Source organism: Tribolium madens, unplaced genomic scaffold, assembly GCF_015345945.1.
Source record: "Tribolium madens isolate multiple individuals breed KSU strain unplaced genomic scaffold, Tmad_KSU_1.1 Scaffold_2;HRSCAF=44;Tcas5.2_LGX, whole genome shotgun sequence".
In the NCBI taxonomy this organism is placed as follows: Eukaryota; Metazoa; Arthropoda; class Insecta; order Coleoptera; family Tenebrionidae; genus Tribolium; species Tribolium madens.
Genome location: NW_025400995.1, coordinates 4,395,402 through 4,423,152, shown reverse-complemented (window position 1 = coordinate 4,423,152; position 27,751 = coordinate 4,395,402). Strand labels below are relative to the sequence as shown.

The window sequence follows — 27,751 nt, the reverse complement described above, 5'->3', positions numbered from 1 at the left end:
AAGTAAATAAAAAAGTTTAATCCACAGTAATTCATATGTGGCGTATGCTTAGTCAACCGATCGATTTATTAATTGAACCGTTCGACTTAACTGAAGCGATTAATTTGAATGACGGACATTTACTGCAAAGCTCGATTAAAAAATATTTATTTAAGATTTATGCTTCTATCAAGAAGACAGTTTATAAAAATACATTTAACTTAACAAGAGACAGCTGATTGCTTTCCGAATATTCCTAGCAATTTTGTTTATGAACATGTACACAAAAATTGGCATAAATTTCATATTTAGCTGGAGTATAAAAATGTTGAAACTTGAAACTCCTAGCATGCAGTATAATCCACTCAAATATTACGTCAGTTCACACTCTTAAAAAACTTTACCAAATAAATGTAATTTGGAGCTTATTTAACAAAATTAACTATAGTAGAATATTTGAAGAACCCTTCAATCTTCACATAAAGTTTTCAAATGAACCTTTGTAAAAACTCGAGCAAACTTTTTCTATACTAATGTGATTCGGAAAATTGTGTTTCTAAAAACGTTCAGATCGGTGTAGTTTTTACACGGGTGACGACTCGTCCTAAAGTATGTACGTATTTCCAAATTTGAAAAGTTAAAGCCGTTGCAGTGGTTTTAAATGGAATTTTGCTGGGAGCAAGTTAATTCACTGATAATGTATTGTCGTTCTACACCACCATTAAAACTCTCAGTGTAATATAATAAAAGTTAATTTTGTGAAAGAATCAATAAAGCATTTTAACTTCCGATCTTTGTGGTAATTGCTAATTGCCAATATTATATGTATAATTGCAAGACCTAATTTAGATGTGAATTATTTAGGATGTTTTGGAGAAACAGCTGTTAATTTAATTGGATGAAGTTGGCTTTTAGGTAAAGTCGAAGCTTATAAAAGGTGAAAACCTGTAAATTATTTAGAAAAACAACTGACAGAGAGAAAATTTAGAGGAGCAAATTTTGAAGTAAAACTTTAACAAGCAAACACTTTCTTCAGGTCAAGTTTAAGTGTATTAAACGATGTCCTAAAACAACCATCGGAAAAATTTTAACTTTTAGGTGCCGTAAAACTGGCAAAGACAATTTTCGTCAACACCGTTATAATATGGTATCAACGAGCAAGTTGCCGCCAGACATTTTTAAATAAAACGTAGACGAATCAAATATTATCTTCTAAATGCTTTATTAAAAATGCAATGAAGGATATTAAAGAGTCTTTGATATTTTTGTATTAAATCATGTGTGGGAGAAGCTCAGCTTGGTCAAAATAATATAAATTGTAGGTAATTTAACAAGGGATGAGTGTCGAATCAGGACGACGCATGCCAATCTACAGAATGGTCTCTGAAAATATTTTTTTCCGAGGATTTAAAGTAGCGAAAAAGTTATATTTTAGGCACATAAATCATACTTCATACTGCTCTCTTTTTTGATAAATATCGTCACTTTTTGTTGTTCTTGTTCGCTCTTCATTATGCATAGTCGAGGTATTTACCTTCACATTCCCGTATTTCCAGGTAAAGACGACAACGATGGGTAAACAGCAGATGATGACACAAGAAAGGACGAGAATGACCGTTCGCATTACCCAGTTGAGAGAAACTACACATGGCCGATCATCCTCACAGGTTTCACATCCTTCAGGACATGAAAGACACTCGAAAATTCCAGCTTTTGCGTACTGACTGGTTTCACCCTGTTGAATAATACACAGACTCTTTAGCGTAAAATAATGTAAAATAAATCTCACAACTACACAAGCCTTTGGTCTTCCAAGATTTACTACAATATTATTCATAATATTTACATATTTATTATGCATCCGTTCTTGGATTAATATAAAGTTTGCCTTTGAATCAAAATACACTTCGAGGGTCATAAATAACAGAAAAAAATGGAAATTCTTGTCCCTTTTGGGTTAAGGTAACGAAATCGGAGCCATTGTCGAGTTAATTGCCACACGTGATTCGGTATAAAACGACAGAGGTCACAAATAAATCTTCATTTCACTATTTAATGCACACAGTTTTTCATCCAAGATTGAATTAAAAATAAAAACTTTGGGGGTTTTCGCAGGTAGATATTCCGAACTTTATCATTAAATTAGAATATCTCCAACTTAATTGATAATGTTAATTTTCTCGTAGCGCATAAATTGGAAAACAATTTGCTTTGATCAGATTAATATGCAATTTAGTGGTAAACCGAAATTTATTCACTTTTTTGTGTCGCACTATTGCCTATTAGTAGTAGTAATCCGGGTTTTTAAGCCTTAACTGTCTCTCCGTTGCAAGTAATCGTATTGTCAATTCCCTAGAGTTGTACATAATGCTGCTTCCAGCTAACGAAGCACATTAAGTGAAACACACTGTGAATAAATATCAATATTTGCAGTATTGATGAGTCTGTTTGGCATACCCATCAGGGTCAAAGCTTTAATCCTTACCAACATCAGTTTTTCATATTCCTCTTCGATCACGGTTCCATTATAGTAGCGCCTATCCACTTTGGTGTCCGGGAAGAAAAAGCCGCGTTTGCATATACACTTGTAACTTCCGCGCCTGAAGCCCAGTCCTGATAGTGGAACACACTGAAAAAAATCGGCTTGTTATGAACAACTGACATCGCGTATCGTTGGATTAATTGTGACAAAAGTTGTGTAAAAACTATGGACATAATCCGGGAATCTGTTAATCAAATAAAAGTCACGCAGTTGAAAACTGAAGGGCATCCCAAGTTAATTGGATTGAGAATAATTTGCCTGCACTCTTTACTACCTCTCCTTACTTAACAATCATCTTCTCGTCACTATGTCTACATAACTGCTTTAATCAATTACCAAGCCAACTGATCATTTGAAACCGAATGGTTTAGTAGTGTAATCCAATCAATTACCAGTCAGCGGATTTTATTTTTTAATGATTTACTTTGATTTTCCTTTAATTAAGTTAATTAAATTGGCGGGGCTTTGTCGTAAAATTACCGCTTTTTGGATTATCACTAATCTGACCCAAACATGTTAAATTTCATCAAAGCCAATTATTATGTTGAAAAAATTAAATTGGTTTCGTAATTATTACAAATTTGATTTGATTTTAGCTCAGTGACAGTTTTATATTTTCTCTCAGTTAGTTATATTTTTTTTGTGGCAGAAGCGTAACCGATTGTGAAAAAATCGACCGACGGTAAAACGGCAACGGCGGATAGGCTCATTAAACTGCTCATTTATGTTCCCTAAAATTTTTCTTTATCGAGGCACAATACAAGCAATATACCCTCAACTGAGTTTTCGTTCGCACAATGAAAGTCATACCATATCCAACTAATTCAATACTGGTGTTCAGCGCCGAAAATCGTGTGCTCCACTAAAATGTGTGAGCTTTGTGTTATGGTGACAAGTTCGGTACGTTAATAAGGTCCTCGACACACAGTTAAGATAATGGTTAGTGATTTGAGTTGATAAATGACATAATTAAAGTGATTAATCGATGTCACGACTTTGTCACAACATACGAAGGGAAATAATCTACATATCTGAAATACCCTTAATGCAAGTAAACATATTCCTCGCATTCCTGAATCTCCCGATGGCACTGCACAATTACATTAAGCGACAGCCTGAGTACCGCCACCGATGGGCCAACAAACGGATTTCCGAAGGGTGGCCGTCGAGGGAAACTATTGAAAATTAACCGTCGGTGTCTATGCAAAATCTACAAGCTCGTTTATTATTGCGAACAAAAAATATTACGCAATTTATAGTCAGATAACACCCGTTGGCCCGTAATAATGGCAAAGCTCGTTTCGCACCTTTTGGATAATTAAAACACGAATCGTGTTTGGCAGATTTTTATTAAACGGGCAACGTGCTTGTTCTTTGTTGTTGCAGACTGATCACGTCTTTGCATTTTCGACAGACTTCTTCATAATAAATGCAGAAACTCGCCTCCATTTCCCTACCGTAATTCCCAAATCCTTCCTTTAATTTTCTTAGATTATATTAGCATTTCTGACACTTTCCCTTGTTGCATGTTTCTTAGACTTTATCTTTTGAAACGTATCTTAATAGTCACTTTAATTTTTGTAGCTTCCTCCTTCCTGCTTCCGTCATCCCAGATTAGGGTTTTAATATTTTCAGTATAGACAGGCCATAACTTTGAACATTTGCCAAAAAATCAAAATTGAGTTGACGTTGGATATTTACATGTCTATGAATGAATTTCGATCAGACAATTCTAAATAACTGACAGCAAGTGCGTGCATAGTTCATTTAAATATTATTTAAAAATCCAACTGATCGACGAGTTACATAAAAGTTGTGTTGAAGGCATAATCATCACGAGATTACAACCTTTTATTTCATTTTGGTTTCTAAAACTTTTAAAAAGTAAATATTTACTCTTTCTGCCAAGAACACCCTCATATGAATTTTAGTTGGCTATTTTGATGTTGCTAGGGATTCTTGTTGGATATCCACATGGCTATGGGATATTTTTGATTAATCTGAATTATACAGGGTGCGCCAGAACTCGCGCCCCAGAGAAAAATGTCATATAAGGTAAGATACCAAGAACATGGAAAAAATGTTAAAAAAAAATATCTATAAAAATTTCGAAGTTATGAGGGCTTAAAGTTTGCACTTTGACTCTATTTATTTCTGTTGGAAAAATAATTTTCCAAGTTTATTTTCTATAGGCTATTAAAAGAGAAAACAAGGAAGCTGTATCCTAAATTGTAACTCTGTTCAATGTTATTTGTGGCTATTATTGGCAAAATTTTTGTCCCTTTACGAAATAATTGTGAAAAACATATACAAGATCATCAGTATCATTAAATAGACATAAAAAAATGTCAAATGTCAAAAAATATATGTCAAATTTTTTGACAGATAGAATTTTTTAAACATTTTTTTCATGTTCCTGGTATCTTACCTTACTTGAAAATTTTCTCTGGGGCGTGAGTTCTGGCGCACCCTGTATAGAATTATCTAAATTACAAAAAAACAGATTATCGTCTGTAAAAACTAGTTTCTGTATTAAAACATTTTGTTCTACTCAACAGGATGAAAAGTTACTTTATATACATTAGTTTACGGAGATGCAGAATTATTCCGAAACACACTAACTACCGAGCTATGCAAATTGCTCTCACGAACACATTTCGTAAAACTTTTGAAATTTTGCTAGTGACATATTAGGAACACACAGACAAATTTACTCTAACATAACTCTGCAGGACTTAAGGACTTATCTTAGAGTACAATTTATTTGCAATATTGTCTCATTAGTTGTATACGATTTTCTGCAACCCTGTCCTTTAAACTTTCCCTATCGAAGAAACTATGTTATAGATAGTGCACTAAACTTGCCAAGATGTTAACACTTTCTATAAAAAGCTTTGTAGTGATTTTTGTTTACATGATCTAGGATTTGTCCAGTTTCGGTTTATTACTATAAATAATAAATAATAAATAATAAATAAAAGGCATGTGTTTTTAGATAACGTATACAGGGTGAATATAAAGTATGGAACCAAGCGGTTTTAGTTTTAATCATTTGCCTCCAGAAAATAATAATTAATATAAATTAAAGTAATATAAGAAATGTGATGTTATTTTCAGAACGAAATTTTGTTTTGTTTTTGAGTTATGCGATTTTTTTTTGTCAAAATTGGAATTTATGTGAAAAAATTTTTTTGAAAAAATTAAATATAAAGCAGATAGTTGTAATCCTTAGAGTATAGCTTTTATGAGAAAAATAATTTTATAGTGGGTTGCCATTTAAAAAAATAATTTTTTGTAGAACTCAAAAACAAAAGGAAATTTTATTCTTGTTAAATCATCACATTTTTATAGTACTTTATCACTCATCAATTAGTTTTTTCAAAAAATAAATAGTTTAAGCAAAAAACGTTTGGTTCCATACTTTTTATTCACCTGGTAGAAGACAAGTACTGTGAAAATAAAAAACCTTAAAGATTTTATTGCTATTACACAAGCAACAGACCTGCTAGACTCTCTAGTTTCTTTAAGATTTTAAAGTGGGCTTTTTGCTAGTTGTTTTGTACTTTCATACTTTTTAAAGCTCGCTCTTACTTTGTCACCTTAAAATGATTTTAACTAAAATAACAAATCACAAATTACTTTTTGATAAAACAAACATCTTATATGCAGCAAATCCCAACCGTAATTGCACGTAGCTATCTTAAACGAGAAGATCTGATCTCACCTGAGCATCATAATTGATTTTTTATGAAAACCTGAAATAAAAAATTGATAATATATTTCCGTGTACGAGCACGATTCCCTAGCAAATATTAAAAACGCATTTTCAGTTTAAAAGTAATCAAATGGAATAATGATAATTGATAAGAGATTTACTACTTCTGAAAAAAAGAACAATCAGATAAATAATATTGATCCATGGTCACGTAAACTGAGCCCGAAACTTTAACCCACATGCCTTGTGTATTTTGAGATTTTTTTATATTAGTATTTATAAGTGTTTATTTCAGAAATAAAGCCAAGATGGTTTTTGACTAAACATGGTAAAGCAAATTAAACTTTAAAAGTTTTTATTTGTGAACCTAGACGATAATGTAGAGCGACAAAATAACTAAGAAAAGCTGCTGCTTGTTCAACTTCATGATGTTTATCGGTTTCGTTATTTTTCTACATTTAAAATTTTTGTCTTTAAAACGCAGTCTATTGTCAATCGATAGACACATCTGTTCGTATCTGTAGCTCCAAAACTAAAAATTTAAACGAAATGCTGGAAAAGTGTTGAGGTTGTGGCTGGAATACTGAAAGTACAAAGGTAATAAAACTGCAGAACTTACTTCAGTAGTGCGCTTTTTGCATTTGTCTGAAGCCGCGAAAATGTTGAGCTGTGTGCTACCCTTCGGCAAAGGACATTGGTCGATATCAACTCGCCGCAGATCTATATCAATCCCACTAGTTCCCCTGAAATAGAGACATGCTGGTTAGATTTTGGTTTATATAGAGGTCAGTGTAATGAGTCGTTTGAGTTAGTTGGGAATTGTGTTTTAGCATGATTGTTTCAGTGGCTGACCGGCACTATCATCGCAGTGGATGTCACTTTATGGCCGAATAACTCGTAATTAATGCAACTTTTAGATGTCCCGCATTACGTCCTTAAAGTTTTCCAAAGATCTAATATAACAGTAACAAACTAGCATTAAACTTTGCAGCTGCCTAAAAAATAAGTATTCATAACAATTAATTAAACACAACAGAACTGTAATTAGTGGATAAACGTACGAGATCTATAATTTAATTTAAAAATACATAATTTACACTGTTGCTTTTGTCAATTGGATTTAATCGTTGAAAGAGTGAGTGAAACTGCTGTCACATTTTGAATTTCTAAAAATTCCAGACTCATTCGTTAGGCAAACATCCTTTTTTTGTAAGAATTCATTTCGCATTAGGTTGATGATAGCGAGTCTCAATATAGTCCTGCCTGAGGCCGTGTGGAATCAAAATCCTACTCTATCTGTCCTAAAAAACTTTAATATATTCTGGTTCTTTAATGCAGCATCTATCGAATTGTTCGTTTTGATCTCTGTAATGGTATGCACCGCACGAACATTTATGATATTTTCGTCTATTTTTAGGAGTTATGCACTATCCATCTAGTCAAATCGAGAAAAGAGTAGATTTTGAGCAGAAACCGCCGAAATCAGCACAATTATACTCTGGTTTTGATTCAAAAAAGTAATCCTGTTTACACTGTTCACGATATAACATAATAACCCACTTTATATTCATTCCTCTAGTTTAATATTACGTACACGAATGTACTGGATGTTTTACCGTTATTTTGCTAGAAAATTTGCATATGTTGGTAATAAATATTGGTTTCTTCGTGAAACATGAATGCAAGTTTGCTTTCTAGTAAAAATGCGAATTTTTTATTATAGTAATTTAAACTACTTGCAGAATATACCAAATATAACATTTTTTATGTATCATATTTTGCAGTGAACGTGATTTTATTTCGAAGTATTTTGAAAGTTTTGACAGGGGTAGAGAGAGATAAGCGCGTTTTCAGCAGAAACTAATTATTGCATTTTAATGTGCGACTTTTATTGGTTTACGATTTGTTAATTTGTCTGAAAATTACCCAATTTTGTTATAGAATTTTCATATTTACAAATAGTGATGCACGTAGACAGTGCGCTGGTAAATGGTGTATGGTGAATCTCATGAAATCTCTGTGCAGCGTCTTTGCGGTCACGTATTAGATGAAAATAAACAATTTGGTCAGTTATTCAAAACATACAATACACAAATGAATACGTTTCTTACGTTTTCATAAACGCATGACTACATTAACCGTGGAAACATAAATGCACATTCTAAATGTTTTACTTTTAGACTTGCTTGCAAATAAAGCTAAAAACTATGAATATCATAAAAAATCAAAGATTACTTTATTTTGCAAATTGAATTTTCTCCAAATTCTAATTATTTAATTAACGTTTGAATAAAATAAAAGGAGATGATTCAAACGTAAATACGATCCCAAATTAACAAAGATTGAAAATAAGAACTTTCTCATCTTGCTTTATGGTGTGTATTTCATTACGGATGAATATTTGTAAAACTTTTGAATATTTCAAAAACTGATTTTTGCACTACGTCTGTATGCTGTGTGATCCCAAGCTCCTTCCAATTGAAACTGTCTGAGGTGTGAGATAAATTATTCAACTGTGTGCCAATCATATTTCACACGTGACAAATCAGATGATCTGCAAGATCAAAATATCGTACAGCCAAGACCATTTTGTTGAAAATGCTTCCTTTAGCTTATTTTTTTCGGAAACTATAAAATGTAATCATTTTTTAAGGCGAAACGATAAACCGCAATATTTTTTATGCTAGTCGATTTGCATATCCAATATAATAAGTTTACAATGTAACATTTGCGTCATAAAGAAAATATCGCTTCTAGTTGGCTGCGTTTGGGACGACGTGATCGTTATTGAAAAAGTCAACGACTAAATGGTTAAATTTTATTTGATAAAGCGCCATATTCCAATTGTGCAACACACAGGCCGAGATCTTCATAAAGCTGATATTGGCTGAAAATAACATCGATAAAAATTGCCGCTATTAGAAGATATTGCAAACGATGAACCATTTGAATCTGTCATTTGCGAATTCTATTCCCATGAATGTGATCTGGCCTTTGGTTAACCACGTTGTTAACCTCTAGGGGCAAACGTAATCATTATTAATCATTTAGGGGAAAATCGACAACCTCACTCTTAATCCCGAAATGACAGTATTGTTTATGACGTATGTAATACAATCTCATTATTAACTAGGCTTTCAAAGAAGATTTATTTAGGAACTTATATTCAACAATTTTAGGTTTGATCTGTAGAGTTATAAAACAAATGTTGATATCTCCAAACATCAAAGGTAAGAGTACGTGCCAGAAATTTAAATTACGAACCTTACTTTAGTACATACCATACTAAAGCTCTAGTACACTTAAACATTTTGAAAAATTTATCCTCACATTAAAAATTTATTTCGTCTAAATTGAAGTAGAATTTATTTCAAGGAAACCTCCGGTTTAAAATTTGAAGTGAAAGGCAAATATTATTTATGTAAAAGATCTAAAAATTAATTATTAACTTCCTGTCTACGTAACTTTTAGAATTCCCATCATTCGTCAATGTTTTAAAAATAATTTAATTAAAAACACAAGATTTTATTTTTGCTTTACATCTTATTACGTCAAACTGTGCACACACGATTTTGCATTATAAATTGGTTAGAGATGCACTTCGATTCGAGTTTGTGTGTACTAGACTTAAAATTGTGTATGTTTTTTTTTATTTTAAGAGTGTCATCACAGCTAGACATTCGATTTCCTCTGTATTCCTGTGGCATCTAGAATTCATCTAATACCTAATCTCATTTTTGAAAAGAAAATCTCTTTAAAAAAACTTTGTTAAGCAATTTCCAGGATAATTTAATTTTTAAATACGAGCATTGTTTTTGCTAAGAGTGGCGTATTGTGTTACGTGTTAAAAAGTTTTTCCAGCGGCTTACATTAAATAAATATATTGGTGACTTCACAAAATGCCTCTTTACATAAAAAACCTTGTCTCACCTTTTACTTTTGAGTTTCAATTATTTGAAAAAGACACATAACAACGTATATGCATCTATAAATACAATGCACCGTTTGTTTTTCTTTTATGCCTCAGAAACAAACGTAAAATTTAACGGTTCGGAATAAACCAGAGTGATACTGTTCCACAATCTTGCATTTTCGTTTAATAAAAGTGGGTATAATGTTCATAAACGACTATAATATTGAAGTGAAAAGAAAAACATACCGCTGGCCATTAAAAATTTTATATCATGATTTATTGCTGAGTAAGTTTCTATAATGTTAAAAATTATTAGCTATTTTATCTCTTTAAGAAGGAAGCAGTTGATTTTATTTTTAAAAAACGCACAGTTTTATCGATTGAATTTCTAGTTCTTGCTAAAACGTATATTGGTCTCATTTTGTTTTGATGATGAATTTACAAAGGAAACAGGTAGGTCTCGTCTCGGGTCCAAATAATCAAAAGAGTACCTACATCTAAATAATGGATTTGACCGTGCACTTAACGACCAATCTTTGTAAAGAAGCCTTAAACTGCTATAAAACTAAAAAAACAACATTCAATGAGCTACAACAATTCGAATAAAAAAGGTACTCCTTGGAGGATATATAAGTGATTAGTGAACACGTAATTATGGTAAACTGCGTGTTATACCCAAAACTAAGTAATTTGTAGATCGATCACTAATGTCCAAGTTATAATTAATGTCGATGATTAAATTTTTGTTGACATAAACTTTGTACATTTAATATAGGGTTCATTCGCGATTTAATTTAAATCAGGAAAGTTGAAAACTTTCCGCTTTATTTCAAGCAGCTGAAAGATTTTTTAAAACAGCAAAACTAGAACAGTGATTAAAAATGGAATTGTGGTTAGTCCTAGCAATTGATTTAAAGTAAACAAACCAAGAGCAAATATGCGATATTCCATGCAAATATGCGATACGCCATTGTACATTATCGAGGTGATTGATGATGTCGACTAAATAATTTTTCACTGCTCTGGCGAACAAATTACACATTTCTCTATTAAAATTGACCATGGTGATTGAAAGCTCGCAAACCACATTTCCGAATGAAACATGTAATAAGGACAAATGGCCGAAACCGTTCATTTCGTTCATTTACTACTACATCTAACGCAAAATATTTACTTTTACTATCGAATTGCCCGAATTTTGACTTTCATTTACCAACACACTTTTAGCTAAAATTAAAACGGTAACGAATAATTTTTAGTGATATATTACTAAAGTTCACACTCGCTATAAACTTAAAAAGCTTGAGAACTTTTCATGCCAATTAAGTGTTTGGAAAACAGATGTGCAACCGCAGTTATTTTGCTAGCGGCTCTGCCAAATTCAAATTTGTAGCAGATTCTGTTTACACTTGATTTGATGCCTAATGATACAGAAACCTCAAAGAGTATATTAAGGCTTAAAATAGACAAAGCAGATTGTGCGGCCTTAATATATACTTTCATTATGCAAACGTGATGATATAACTGACACAAACTTCTAATTATGATCCAAAGCACAAAAGGACAACGGCGCACGTCTTAAACCTTTGACTAATTACTGGTTTTAACCGCAGTATTACAAAGTTAATTAGAAACACGCGTTTGCTTCAATTTTTACACTCTTCATACAAAAGTGCAACTAACAACTAAATTGTTACAATTGAACATCAGCACAAACCAGTTTTTTTTAGATTACAAACCAGTTTAAAAAGCTCAAACGTTCCGATCTTTCCAATAACTGATCCTGTATAGACCGATTCTAAATCAGCCAATCATGTTATTCGAACATTGATGATTCTTTGCTTGATTTGTGTAGCATGTCAATAGAAACGAATTTACAGTAAATTTTAATAGACAAATAAACAGTGATTTCGACCACAGACACAGAACGAACATACTTGGAAAAGTCACATTTTGGTTACAACCATGAAGTACTTTACGTCAAATGATAGCATGCATCATAGAGTTATAATGGAGATCAAGTTCAGGTTTTGTGGTTTCGTCCTAAATAGTACACAAAGAAAAGTAATAAGCACTTTCTCACAACAAGTAGGTACACCTGAGCAGTGCAATCAATGAAATGCAAGACAGACAATACAGCGTTCTGCTTTATTAAAAAGACTTAAACTTAAACGTGTTTTTAAAGTCGTTTTTAGAAATTCTTGGTAAATGTCAGGTTGTGTAGACAAAATGATTTATATGTTTAACACTTTGGGGCTTTCTATTTACTTAATTTAGTTAAGTTATCTAACAATTAATTATAAGCATACTTGTTCACCTATTTCTGGAATGTTTTGGGAATTCGTGCATGTAATACACTTTATAGAATCTTTTGTTCCGAACATGGTTAAGAACGTTCGTAAAATGTCTTAAAGATGACGTTTGACAATTACTCAATTTAAACTTCATAATGCTCGGTTCGTGTTTGAGCACCTAACCACATCATCAAGAGATTAGCGATTATATTGAAGGAGTAATCTTAAGCATTAAACGCGTCATGTCTTAGGAGAAAATGATGCAAATTGTTTTTTACATTTGAAATAAAGTGGTAAATAAATAAAAACCTTTCCTTAATGGAATCGTACTCCATCAAGAATTTTCGTCTTTATCGATCCTGTCATAAAGTTTATTGCTAAGGGGTTTTAGAGATGCGGCCTTTGATTAAGTCATTTTACAAAAGTAACAGCAAAACACCAGTCGAACAAAAATGGTTCGAAACAGAACCTAAACAAGCGATAACGACATCAAAGATCAACGTGAAATAAAATTGAATTCTTTTACTTTTGATAGGGCTAACTTGTTCAATTTACGCGAGGCAGCGTCTTCAAATTCTTACAAAGTAAATTTCGATTTTATAACTTCAATTTAAACACGAACAAAAATTATATCTCTTATTTGTGAAATTGTATAAATCTGTCGAACAAAACGGTCACGTTTAGTTTCTTTTTTACGCTTCATCAAATCTGAAGGGTCAAAGCTAACTTCTTTTGTGAGAATCTGATCTTCAGTGTACGTACTACTGCTATCGATACGTCAAACCGGAAAAGTAACAATGCACAAAAAAAGAAACGAGAAGCATTCCTCTAAAAATTAAATGCGTTCAATTTACAAAACTTTTCTAAAAATAAGCAAAAACAAACTTCTACAAGTTAACTAACAACTTTGATTCTAAAACCAAATCTTAATTATTTTTTTAACCGCGGTTTTAAAAAATATTTTTGTGTGGGAATTTGATTAAGTCTTTGCAATAGAATTTTATTACCCTGGAACTTATAATTCAATAATAGCAGTCACAAACAAGTTGAAAATTAATGTATTTATCATTTAATTAAGTTTTGTATGCTAGTTGTAGCGTTAAATATGTCTTACAGGCTGCATCTACTCGTAATTTTACTTAATGAATGCTTTAATAAAAGAGTAAGTTTGTTACGATTTAAGGGAAGAAATGAGTGTTTTGGAAGCAGTAAAAATTATGTAGAAATGTGAATCCTACCTGAGTTAATTTTGTAATCCCTGTTAAATAAACCAGTTTAGATAGTCCAAAGAAATACAAAGTACTCGTAGAAAGGAAAGGAATGTCAATAATCACCGAAAGTTGATATGGACGAAAGCAACTAATGGAGCACGTACCGAGAGTAGGATTGTGATTTCAACATTTCGAAAATTGTACTTTTCTCCAAACTGTGCCTTTTCTATAAATACTAATTTGCATTTCGTACAAGGACACACAAACCATTCTGTTCTCTCAAAAAAAGGGAATAAATCGTTTTCAAGTTTTCAATTCTTAGTGGTAACTTCAAATCACCATTAGTTGTTTGAATTAGAATTAAAACCAAACAATGACAAAGTAAACAGTAATCTTTTATTTAAATGAAGAAGCTGCTTTATTCCTAAAAGAACACGTTAACTGAAATTAACATATTTTTGCGAAGCGCTATATTTTAGTAAATGCCACACCACCATTTATGCTAAAATTAAATATCATCCCAGTATTTCGGTACTAAGAAAACAAAAAATGTGTACTGAATGGGCACATTTTAGTGGAATGTATTTAAGTAACGTTTGAGCAAGCACCTCTTTTATTATATCGTGCATTTTTATATAATCTACACACTGCAGGGGTCCTCAATTTTTTCTTCTAATGAATATCACTTATAAAACTAAACTTTGTCATTTAAATGAAAAGCCTCCGCGTTAATTTAAGAGTATTCTTCAAACATAAGCACTCTACTTATAAATCTTTCACCAAAAGCTGCAAAGTAAAGTTGAATATTTACAAAATTTATTTTTACACAAGAGATAAGTTAATTGCCACAACTTTGATCCAGAAAAGAACGATTTTCTAACAATCATATTGATTTTTTTGCACCTGAATGCTCGTTACTAGTTATAATCTGGTTGCAATCGTTTTTACACACGCTGCATGTTAAGATACTTATCCTGAACTTAAAGCATAATCTAAAAGTTAGTAAACAAAGGTAACAGCATTGAGAAGTAGGTTATGAATCGCAATGTCTGCTTTTTCCAAAACTTTAAACGAACTTATTCATTTTAAACTGATTAACTGAGAGCCTGTGGGTATTTTAAAGAAAGGGTTGAATCATTTTTATACATCGTCGAGAGAAGGTTCCATTTATTATTGAATTAATTCATTTAGAACTGAGGCATGTTTTTTCAGTTTAAATAAGATGAACGACGCATAAGCAAATGACAATAAACGAAACTTTCTCATACCTAATTTTACAAAAGAAATTCTGATTAAAGTTACGCAGTCTTACATTATTTTTCTAAAATACTCATTAATTTTCTCAGATAGCTAATAATGAATTATTTAAATTAAACACGTAACTTTAGTACAGTGTTTTAAATTACGTTAAACTAACTCTCTTTGATGCTAATGCGAAGAAGCATTCTCTGCATACTGTATCAGCAATGACAAAAGTCTTTTGCGTAATATTGCTTCTGTTGTCTTTAAATTTCAAACAAATTAAATAAATTAAAACATATTAAAATTGAATTGCTCTCAAATGTCGTTACGAACCAACAAATCACGATGCGTGTTAAGTAAACATCACACATGCATCACTCAAACGGTTCTAATTTTCCACGTTGTTACCAAATCGATAGTTTTGCAAATATGATACCAAATAAACCAGAATAAAACACTCAGTCCGCAGTATTTTTGAAACTTTCTATTAAATTTATTTTCGCATCATTTTTTTTAAACTGTGCTAACCTTATTTATAAATAATAATTACAAAATTATATTGCCTTGTTTGAAATAAAGGCTTTTAATGATAAGTAAGACAAAAGTTTTATTAGCACTGGAGCTTTCAAGTACTTGTAAAATTCAGTTCTTTCTAGAGCACTTTATTTGCAAATTTGTCCATTTCAAAAGAGAGGAAATATTTCGCAAGAAACGATTGTACTTCCACACTCATTTAATTTGCACTTTGAAGTATGCGTCGAATTCACTAGTAAGTAATTATCAAATTGTTCAATCCTGCTGTCAGCGCTTTTACAAATTCTTAGCAGGTTTCAAGTGAATTATTAACATTCTTAACCAGCATAGTTCAATAAGCGCTATAAAGACTTGCTAATATTTAACATAACAAATTACCTTGTTTATCTTTGTAAACAAAACAAGTGGAGTTAAGGTATTTGTAAAAGAAATCATTTTTCATGATGTCTCGTGCGTCAATACAAAATCAATTTAATAATTCGGTTGCAGTAATTTGTTTCCGATTGCACGTGTTGATCATCAATAGTAGTTTAAAACGATCTTTTCAAATCGAGTATTAACGCAGTTTCCTGCCTGGAAAAGCACACAAGTAGAGAAAAATTCTACCGGAATTTGTGTAGGCGATATCAATTGAGGTTAGTATTAATAAAATCAGGAAAAAGCGCAGAAAGAGACACTTGTGGGTTTTCATTTCTCGATAATAACGTTCGATTTGTGTTTCAAATCAAGATTAATGGTGATATTGTCTGTGTTCAGGGGTAATAGAAGAGATTCCATAAACGGTTACTTACCACCGAAGCGTTATTGGTTGTAAAGCTTTAATGGCTGCTTAACGCTTTGAATTAATCTTTGAGTAATAATACTACACAATTACCTGATTAATTAAACAGGTACATAGCTGTTTAAGTAAACACGGTAAGTACCGTGATCTAATTATATGTAATTGTCGAGCAATATTCACGTCTTTTAAATTATAAATCATCAATATTATTTTCAAGAGCTTCAAGTTGTAAAGTCCAAACTGCTCATTTGATAAACTGTTCAGTCCGTTATATTAAATAATGTGGTTATTCGTAAACTAACAGCTATATTAAATGATGAAAAAAAAAAGTAATTCCATTTTTTTATTTAGGTGGAGATGTTAAAAAATTCAATATATTTCAGTTGCTGAAATTTGTAACGAGTTTCCTGACTCCACCGGAGAAAAATTTTAACATTATTTTAGCCTATCCCAGCCATTTCTCCAATTTTATTTTTATTTCCTTTATGCGGGGTAAAAAAAAACACAAAAATTTTAGTCTAAACATTTATTTCCCAATTTTTTGCATATACATTTTCACATTATTCTTTATATATATATTCGAGACCTTCTTACGGACTTGATGAGTATTGACTGATCATGAATGATGATAAATCAACTTGGCTTTGATGTCGATTTGTTGGTCTCTGCAATTTGGATGTATTGGAAAATTTTCGAATTTCCTAATCAAAAAATCATTTACGCAAAATAACGAAGCTTTTACTGGTGAAATAAATATGTGACTACGAAATAGTTTTTAATTAACGTTCTTGCAAAACTAACAGTCTACTAAATGTTTTGGTACGATAAACTATATAAATTAAACAAAGTTGGTGAACCGCTTGATGATGTATACTAAATTGAATTGAAACAACTGTATTGACATTGATTCACTATTTGATCAATTCTATTGTTGATTCCGCTTAAATGGTTTCATTTTATCGTAACAAAAGTAGAATTACTACACTAAAGATATAAAATTACTAACTTCCTCTGAGAAAAACACCGCTCAATAAAAATAAATTTGGTCGATAGTTTTGCTACAACAAAATTGAATATTCCCGAGTATAAGCAGGTAAAGGCTTGCCCTAAAATAAACAGCAATTAAATATTAAATGAAGTAAATGGCGTCCTAAAAAAGCAATTTCAACGTTTTGTGTCTTAAACGGTGTTTTAGAAATCTTTTTTTATAAATTTTTAAACCAAATTAAAACTTTATACTTAACGTTAACGAAAATGTCAAGTCACTAAAGTGTTGCGAATTTGGTTCTTCAGAGCGCTATTAATTTGTTTTTCTATATGAAGTTACTCTTAAAATTCATACGGCACCAATATTCCTTAAAAGCATATACTAAAACTAAAAAGATAAATTAATCTCAAATCTCAAAGCAAGTTTTCTACTAAATGCTATAATTAAAAATTGGGCATGTGGTTAAATTAAACATGGAAAGTTTTATTTGTTAGATATAAAATTGCCCTACAACTAATCTAAAATTCGTGTAGCCGGTGATAAAGAGTTGATGTTGGCATCAATATTTTTCTAAATATATAGTTTCCAGTTATTGTGAGCGCCGATTTGGTTGGAGCAGACGGCATAAATAAGATATCCTGTATATGGTTAAAGCTATTTGTGAAGGTGTAAAGTCGAAATTCACACTTGAATCTGAAATCTTTCTTCGTATTGGAAGTGACAACATATTGAAGTTTAAAATAACCGTTTCTTTTTAATGAATTTCCTTACAAAACAACCAAACAAAAATAAACTATGTATTAATTTAATTTATTCTGCTCGATAACGTTAAGTACCTATTTTACTCGAGGTGTTAGACTTCATCTTTGATCGAACAGATATGACAGATTTATTGCTGTTTATCACACATTATAATTAACTCAAACACAGGCAAAAGGCAAAAAAATGGTACGGGGTGATTTAGGAGCCTAAAAAATTTATGTGAACAGTTTGCATGAATATTGAGCGAACTTGAATACAAATTAGTCAAAATGCACGTTTAAACTGACCTTTAGCACATGAAAAGGTTAATTATTATTATTCACTGTATAAGTTTCAAAGTGTACGATATGTGTTATGATTAATCACATTTGAACGATCGATTTGGCATATTTTTTCGATTAACATGCAACACAAAAGGCCGTAATTTATAGACAGATTCTGGACTGATATCACTTTATTATAATGTTGTTTTAATTTTCAGCCCACTAACACTGCTCTAAAAAATCTCTGATGTTATTTTTTTATTGCTCATGTTTCGTTAAATGTGGTCAAATTAAATTATTGTAACAAAGTGCAAAGCAAAAGAAACGTTCTTTGTCTCTTTAGGAATTGAAACAAATTCAATAAAATGAGTAATCATCAAATTATCACAAACACGGTGTCGTCAATTAAATTTTAGTAAAAAATTGACGAAAATATTATTTTCATGCTTCAATAAGTACATACTACCAATGTTCACACCCACACATTTTTTTCCGCTTACTATCAAAGAAATGAAAATATGATTGATGAACGATCAGAATATGAAAAGCTACTCCAAAAGGTATTGCTCGTATTTGTTATTGTCATATCACTGAAAGTTTTGATTCCGAAAATTTGAGCAAAACACTAGGGAAAAAGGAAATAATAACTTTAATAAATCTCATCTAAAAGCTAACTAACTCTAAACAGAATCGGGCTTCGGAGGCTCTCAATCAATTTGTCTTAGTAAAATAAGTTTTGATTTTCCTTTATTGATTGGATAGATAACTGATTACATCATCCTCCGTCGTCCTCAGAGGATAGTTTCAGTGTTTACATCTGTTTCCTCCAAAAAAGGGGGAAAGTCTCGTGTAGCAGATGTAAACGTCAGACACAGTAACTCGAGGTGTATAATATATGGTGTTGCGTTAAAATGAGTGGTATAGTTGTGTGATTTGTTGTGAGGGCCGCTGGTCTGCACAAAGATGTCTGCTGATGAACGTCGCGTATCCGCTTTATGCCATTCGGATGCTTTCCAAATCCGTTTGACTCTGTCAAAACAACAATGGCCTCGTGTGTACAGATAATTGTGATTCGCCTAACAGATAAAATGCTCACATTCCAAAGCTCGATTATTGATTCATAAAACTAAAACCACTATTCAAGCATAAATATTTGATCCTGCTGAAGCGTGACCTGTCATTGTTACAACTGACAACACGCAGTTTACAACCCACACTTTTCATCACACCTTAATAAATTGGCTTTTTACTGCAACTGTCACGACTGCAAATCAACACTTTCAAATCGCGTAAACGAAATTGCAGTCATAGCTAAACAGAAATTTATTTTCTATTACTCCACATTTTCACTAAAAAAACAAATAGAACGACGCATATTATGACCAGCTTTAGCATAAACCGTAATAGTTTTTTTTTTTAATAAGATGTAGCACTGCAGCAGACATTTACTTGCGTTAAACTATAAAATGTAATCTAAAATCCATAAAACATCAATATTTTGCATCTTCTAAAAAATACAATGCGTAAAACGGCTACAATTCTATTACCTATATAAAGCTATTGACACTTCCAAATGTACAGACTGAAAATTGTTTTGAAATAACATTACATTGCAAAGATAACGCGCATATTAAAACATTTGGTTTTAATTATTAAACATAGTGATCGTATTTTCACTTTTGACAAAGTTTATCTCGGAGACCGTCTATTTTGATATCGCGCTGAATATAAACGTGCAACCTACGAAGCGTTTCTTAACATTTTCCATAAATGAGAATCATGTCGGTCTTTTCGCCATTGCTCAAAATTTTAGCAAATCTTATACCAAGTTCATCAAGGTTTGTATTTTTATAAATTAAAGTTAAAATTTTGTCTGGACACTATGTTTAATGTTTTAATACTAAATGTTTTTAATATAAACGTTATCTCTGAAATAATTACATTACACAGATAATGTGGACATTGGTTGGTTGCTTCAAAAAAAATTCAGGCTCGTGGGACACTGTATTTCATTAAAAAAATTACACCAAATGACGCCAACAAAATGTAAATAAAATATCACATTTTTACTGTTTTCAAAAACTTGATCAATACGATCAAATGCCTTGCTAGAATCGCCGCAAATAGAATCAACTTGTTGCACATTCCCCATTAATGCAAGCATAAAATTAGAATAAATTGAATATTACTGCATTCCCGTGGCGCAACTTCAGAAGATTTACAAATTTTTACTTTTTTTATTTTGTAAATTGCGACAAAACTATACCTCACACGTTATAATAATGTGTTTATGGACACATATGAAAAATGTTCCGGGAAATCAATTGGCATCGAGAAAACTGCAAAATTCTTGATCGTTTAGAAGTTATAGTTGAATTAATATTTTGGATATTTTTGACTCTATCAGCAAGTTTCTCGATAACTATTTAAAGTAGGATAATTATCTTTTTTTATATGATAAAAAATTAAATTTGCTTTCTAACGGTACCAAACACAAAAGACTAGCGTCAATAATTCCAAAGTTATTAACAATAAACTTCTTCGAGTACCGAAAATCGCCCAAGATTTCGACGAAAATCGAAAAAATTAAAAGCTTCAAAACTGAACTATTTGCACTATTGAGAGTTCAAAAAACGTTGTAAAAATGCAAAAAATAAGTTTTAATTTTTTTGTGTAATTCTGTATGAATATATTGAATTAAGACATTGAAAATGTTGGGGTTGTCTTTTCTGAAAATTTTTAAGACATACCTACTTAATTTTTCAAGTAAACTCTATCTCTGGCTGCGCTAATGGGTTATGCCAAATAACAACTAACTGAAAAAATATCTAATAAAAGTGTCTTAGTTACCAAAATATACCGTGTTAAAAACACTATTAGATTTTAAAATTTTAGATAATTTAAACTGATGCCCATATTACATTATTCACGCCACGCCTGTTCATAGCTAAGTGAATCGATTTTCTTTATTTAGGTAGGATTTTTATTTAGGTATAGGTGTGGTATTTTTTATTGACATTTGTCAAAAATAAAAAAAGTTTTGTTTAACTTATTTTTCAATTTTTTACTCATTATTGATCATAACCTTTCATTCTCTCATCGTGTATGAGTGGTAATAATACTATACAATGTGCATAAACACAATGTTTATATTTTTGAGTTTCGAGAACGGTGAACAATATTAAAAGGTTCTGCAAGGTTCAAAAAGTTTATAAACAATTGTTTTATTCTCTTCTTTTGGCAATAAAAATAGTTGATTGTGTCCTAGAACCCAGAATAAACATAAAGTTTTCGGTCAAAAGAAATTTTAAGAAGCTCTTTTGCGTATTTACAATACGTTTCAAAACTTGTCACTCTGTATCATTTGCCATTCAAAACAGATTTTTAATATCAAAATGCAAATGCAGTTTCGCCAAATATGTGAAAACTAAAATAAAACTAGAGATTCAGTATTGGTATCAAAGACGTATTCATACAATGTTGTAAATAAATTGCAAATGGTATTGAAGTAGCGTTCACAAAATTGTAGAAAAGTCAAAGCATAAATATTTACCTTTTCTTTGTCGTAGAATATAAAGGAGCTGCAACTGATGCCATTTTGCGAGAGAATGGTATTTTTAGTTTATATTTTTAAACTGCAGTTAATGACAATGCACAAAGCTCAAAGATAACATAGAGCATATGTAAAGTGAGTAACTAGTCCTATAACACACAAAGAGTGATGAGATTGCACAAAGCGAACTTGAGTGGTATAATACGTAATAAAGATAAGTGCCTTGAATATTCCGTCAAAAATTTTCTCACTGAATTTTCAGGAAACATTTCTCATGTGAAATTTAACGCATTGTCACTATCTTCCTAGATTGAAGACTTGAAGTCATTAAAATTAATGTTTAGGAGCAATAAACAAATATTACGTTTGCTGAAACTATAAAGTGCACACTGCAAATATTGTCTTATACTCGTAATAAGCTAAAAACGCGAGCAAGTCGAGTTGCGTTTTTTTCCTAAGTGAATGACATTTAATTACGAAAACAAAAGAGGAAGAAAATACTCACTTGAAGTAGTAGGTATTGTTCGAATAGCCAAAAAACGGAACAGTGTAAGTGAGCATCCAGATGTTTCCGCCACCACAGTCGTAGTACGGCTTTGACCATTTTCCATCTTCGTAACGCACTGACAAAATCTCGTCGGGAACTCGCTCACTGTGAGCAGTTTCATTGTATGTGTAAGTATTGTAACCTGCAACAAAAACACTGATTCAGAATTTAAACACGACTAATTGCTGACATGTCGCACCCAACCAAATCAACAAATTACATTCAAATTCAATTTCCAAATTTTGCCACACGACAGGCCATTCTTTTACCTAAAATGATATTAATCGCAGTTACAATTTTAAACTTGTTTAAGTTGTAAGATCAGACATAATTGTAATTTTTGTAATTTTTTGCGTTCTATTTTAAAACGTCAGATGCAGTTTTAATACATGTTGTCGCCCTAGGCTCTAGGAGACCGAATGAATTGTTCAGAAATGGTGAACTGAAAGTTGCATACTTTTTCTAAACCTGCATTCTGTGGCAGCGCTCAAATCTACGGGGTGCCTGGTCCCTTTAGTCATAAAATAGAATGACAAAATGATAATGGAATGATAAAATGGAAATAATATAAACAAACACAATTTCAACATCGATGAGTTTCTCTTATTTCAGTTTCTCTTTCTACAAAGTATAAGAAGTTCATTTTTCTCTTGATTTTGGACTTAATTATAGTTGTCAAATAGATAAAACCGCCAATGTGATAGGACTTAAAAAGAAATAAAATCCAAAATCAAAAGAAAAATTAGCTTTTTTTTTCACTGAATCAGAATAATGAAGTTTTAATTACAGATTTGCTCGTTTCAAATGAAGCAAAAAATGTTTCTTCTTTGCAGTTTTTTCCTCTATTTCCATAAATTTATTTGTTTATTATGTATAAGGTGAACAAAAAGTTCTTATGGAACCACGCTTTTTTTTAATATTTCCCTTTAGAAAATGATAATAAAAATTAAAGTAACTTATATGAAATTTTTTATCGATAAAATGTGAATACAACATTTAAAGTTGTAATCCTTAGATGAGCGGCAAAATTATGGAATAGTCTTATTACAACTGAAAATATTTTGTTTTGACAAAAATGCTTGAACTTTTTAAAAAATACACAATTTTCAATTTGATTTAAAATTCAATAGATCTTTTAATTGTCGAAATAACAACACCAAAATATTAAATATACAATATGTCCCCGGATTGAGTTTACAAGAGGAAAATTTTTTTTATCTTATTTTACGCCAAAACTGCGAAGGAGAAACATTTTTCGCTTCACTTGAAACGAGCAAATCTGTAATTAAAACTTCATTATTCCGATTCAGTGAAAAAAAAGTTATTTTTTTTTATTTTTGACATTCTTGCGCAACAATTACTTGAAATTTAGAACAGCAATTGTTTCAGCTATAAAATACAGAAAAAACGAAAGCTGTACAATTTATCAAAAAACAGATAACTTGAAAATGATATTTTAAATGGAACCGCACATATTTTTGGTGATCATTCAAATTGCGCTTCGTATTTCTGTAAAACAGTTGGTCAAATAACAAATGTAGTTGCATATTGTGATTTTTTAAATAGTTTTTTGTTTGAGTTGTTCCTGTGGGCATTAAAAAGAGTTGCAAATTTATCTTCAAGTCTTTTGTGCTATGTCGATAATAATTCTGTTGAGTCATTTAATTCAGTAGTTAACAAACTTGTTGGAGGGAAAAGAATAAATTTTTCAAATCGCCGTTCTTCGTGGAAGATGTTTTGCGGCTGTTTTAAACTTTAATAACAACAACAAATTTGTATTTAAACTTATGGAAAAAATATCTGGTACTAATGTTATCTACACCACAAAATTTTCAAATCGCTTATTAAAAACCACAGAAACTCAAGCTGCGAAATTAAATAAAAGAAAAATTCGTATTTAAAGTGCAGATTCCGATTTTGGTGTGACTGATGACATAATAATAATATGCCAATGGATACATATGAAAAAATAAAAAGTGAGTTTTTGAATGATTTAGCTTCTTGCGATATCTTAAAAATTCCTATTGAAACAATTGGTCAAAGTATTCGTAATAATGAGCAGTGGGATAAAGAAAGAAACAACAGATTAACAGCTAGTAATTTTGGAAGAATTAGAAATATGAAATGTAAAACCAATACAGCAAATACTGTAAAAAATATCTTATATAGTGTAGGTGTGTCTAAATTTAAAAAATTGCCTGAACCCCTACAGTGGGGTACTGACAATGAAGAAAAAGCAAGGTTTGAGCAAATCACAGGTTTCAAGGTGGAGTCATGCAGCTTTTTTGTTGATGAAGAAAAAAATTTTTTTAGGTGCAACACCAGATTAGTCGGTTCAAATGCTATTGTTGAAATTAAATGTCCATTTAGCGCGAGAAATACAGATATTAAAACTGCCATAGAACGAAAACTTATTAAATACTTTGAGTTAGATGCTCAAGATAATAGTAAAATAGTTTTAAAAGAAAATGATATGTATCATTTTCTTTTAAAACTAAATATATTAAAATAAATTATATGTATCAAGTACAAGTTCAGCTCCACATTACTAATCGCCAAATATGTTATTTTATAGTGTACACCTCCTGCGATTTAGAATATTGTATTATTGAAAGAGACGATTCAAAATATTGGTACGGAAAAATAATAGATTGTCTATAAAAATTTTATATGAATGCAATGGTACCTGAAATAATTGATTCAAGACGTAGTCGGTACATAATTGTTTGTACTCGTAACAACTTGTAACGGTAGTGTTTTTTATTTCATTTGTTACTGTGATAAGTGCTAAATTCCTGCTTTCCGGTCGTTAGATCGGAGAGTACCCTGCTTTCCTGTCGCTAAATTGGAGAGTACCCTGCTTTCCGGTCACTAGATGGAGAGTACAAGTCACAAATCGACAGTAATAAATGATAATAAGTAATTGTCAAAAAAATAGTACTCTATTTAGTATTTTTTGTCTCTCAAAATTTGTATCTCAAAACTTGCCTTCGTTACTTTTCTTTTTTATTTTCACTCCTATTTCACAAACTGATCCAAATCAAATCAGTCACAACATTTTGCAATAGCCTAATATATTTTTACCAATAATTTCTTTTCTTTCGTTCCATAATAAATCATTTCTGATACCACTCTTTCCCTTTCCTGCCAAGAATACTCTAAACCTCCTCGTGGTTCTTGCTGGGCAAATTAATTTTTGTTTTTTTTTAGTTTTTTTTTTAATCTTTTGTAATACACATAACACAATAACGATAAACATAATATGTGTCTCACCACAAATACCTATAATCGTTTTTAACACAAAATTAATTTGGCTAATTAGAGCTGTCCGTAAAGACCAACCCATATAATAATTTCTACGCACAAACCGTCCTCAGTGAAATTAATATAAATATTATGTTTTATTTATTTTATTTTTTAGGTTTACGTATTAGGCTTAGTGCCTTTATATTAAACCTATCTATTTTTTAAATTTATTTTTAAATAGATGAATAATAAAAAAATTAAAGTTTTGAAATGTACTAGCAATTTTCTTCTTGAGGGGTGCAGATGCATATCTTTGCTTTGAACAAACGCAATAAAACGTTGTGGGTTACACCCTGCGGTACGGCCCGGCTCGAAAGTAAATCATACTCCAGGTAGCTGCGAAGTTGTTGAAATGTGTATTAAAGTTGCCTACTTTCAATTTAATTTTTGCTTTATATCAAAGAATTAAGAATCAAGAACAGTTATCAAATTCGCCTTATAACAGGGATGTGTATTTTTAAATTACCTATAAAATGTTTTTTTTTTAATTCAATACAGTGTACCGTTATCAAGAAATCTTAATAATTAAGATTTTTACATTTTATTCAATAAAAAATTATCTATTAATTTATTTAAAGCGGGAATATTATCCGGATCTTTATTTCCCTTTTAGGAAACACTACAAACATTAAGAAACTCTTCAAGTTCAAATTTGCGGTTAAAAACAAAGAAATAAATGTATATGTAATTGGTATACGCCAGCTTTCAGGGGGTCTGGAGCCTTTACCAGTTGCAGAGGTTGCAGAAAGGTTAAATACCACTTTCATTGGTTATTTTCATAGTAAAAATATAATAAATATTAAAATATAATAAATATAAAATATAATAAAAACAATTTCGTGTTAATTTATTTCAATTAGTTAATTTTTTCACAATGTAATAAGCTTCTTACCTGAAAAAAGTCGTGCTAAAATTTAATTATTTTAATGTCTGAGAATAATGGTATTACATGTATAGAAATGTGCTATTGACAACCAAAGCTTTTCATCCAGGAAGTGCAAATGTAATTCCAAGATTTGTAAAAATAAATTCCTAAGATTTCGTGATTATAATAGAGGTCTTACACTGATTAAAGACCATCTTCCGATTAGCGTTTTTAAATTGAATTATTTTGGCATTCTTATTGTAAATTTCGAAAATAGTAATGTAAAAATATTTAATAGTAAATAAAACTTATAGAGAAACAAAAATTTGTAAATAATTATACAGAGTGTGTCAGAATTCGCGCCCCAGAGGAAAATTTCAAATAAGATAAGAAATCAGGCACACGGAAAAAATGTTTAAAAATTCTATCTGTCAAAAAATTTTGACATTTATTTTTTGACTTTTAACATTTTTTACGTCATTTTAATAATACTGATGATCTTGTAATGTTTTTTAATAATTATTTAGTAAGGGTACAAAAATTTGAAACAAAAACTTGAAAAATTATTTCTCCAACAGAAATAAATAGAGTCAAAGTGCAAAATTTAAACTCACGTAACTTCGAAATTTTTATAGATAGAATTTTTTAACATTTTTTTACATGTTCCTGTTATCTTACCTTTTTTTTCTAGGGCGCGACTTCTGGCGCACCTGTATATTACCTGTTATTAATAGTACCTCCATGATAAATACACTAAATACAATATTTTCAAAACCTTTTAAATACGGGTAAAGAATACGATTTCACAAAATATTTTGTAAATACTATATTGCGTTTGAGTTTAACGGCTGTTCTAACAAAATTTTTATTCAATTTTACATTGTAATTATTATTTATAGAAAAACGTTTTATAATTTCAACTAATGATAATTATAGTTTTCAAAAAATTATTGCATTTGAAGATTTGTTAAAACAGATTTGTAAGATTTCATGACTATAATAGAGGTCTTAAATTAATTAAAGTCTGCTTCTGAAATTATTCGGAAGGTCCTCCCCCGATTAACGTGTTTAAAATTGAATTATCCTAGCATTCTTAATGTAAATTCGGAGAATAGTAATGTGATTTGCGGGAGTGAAACAGTAGGTACTTAGTGGTTAATTCTAAGATAAAAGTGCAAGCTCTTGCAACGCCCCTATATATGCGTAATGAGACAAGGGTTCAAGGGTGAACCCTCTGAATGATTTAGCTATTTCTT

General features: G+C 30.9%; 1 protein-coding gene across 1 annotated transcript in view; it reads right to left on the bottom strand.

The window, feature by feature from the left end:
• The window catches only part of LOC123006558 (probable G-protein coupled receptor 158), a 102,092-nt gene that overhangs the window by 7,397 nt on the left and 66,944 nt on the right, over positions 1-27,751 (bottom strand). The window contains exons 2-5 of the mRNA XM_044401131.1: positions 22,283-22,466; positions 6,856-6,979; positions 2,465-2,608; positions 1,514-1,714 (exon numbers count right to left, since the gene is read on the bottom strand). Of these exons, the coding sequence (XP_044257066.1) occupies positions 1,514-1,714; positions 2,465-2,608; positions 6,856-6,979; positions 22,283-22,466 (653 nt within the window). The remainder of the gene's footprint in view (positions 1-1,513; positions 1,715-2,464; positions 2,609-6,855; positions 6,980-22,282; positions 22,467-27,751) is intronic.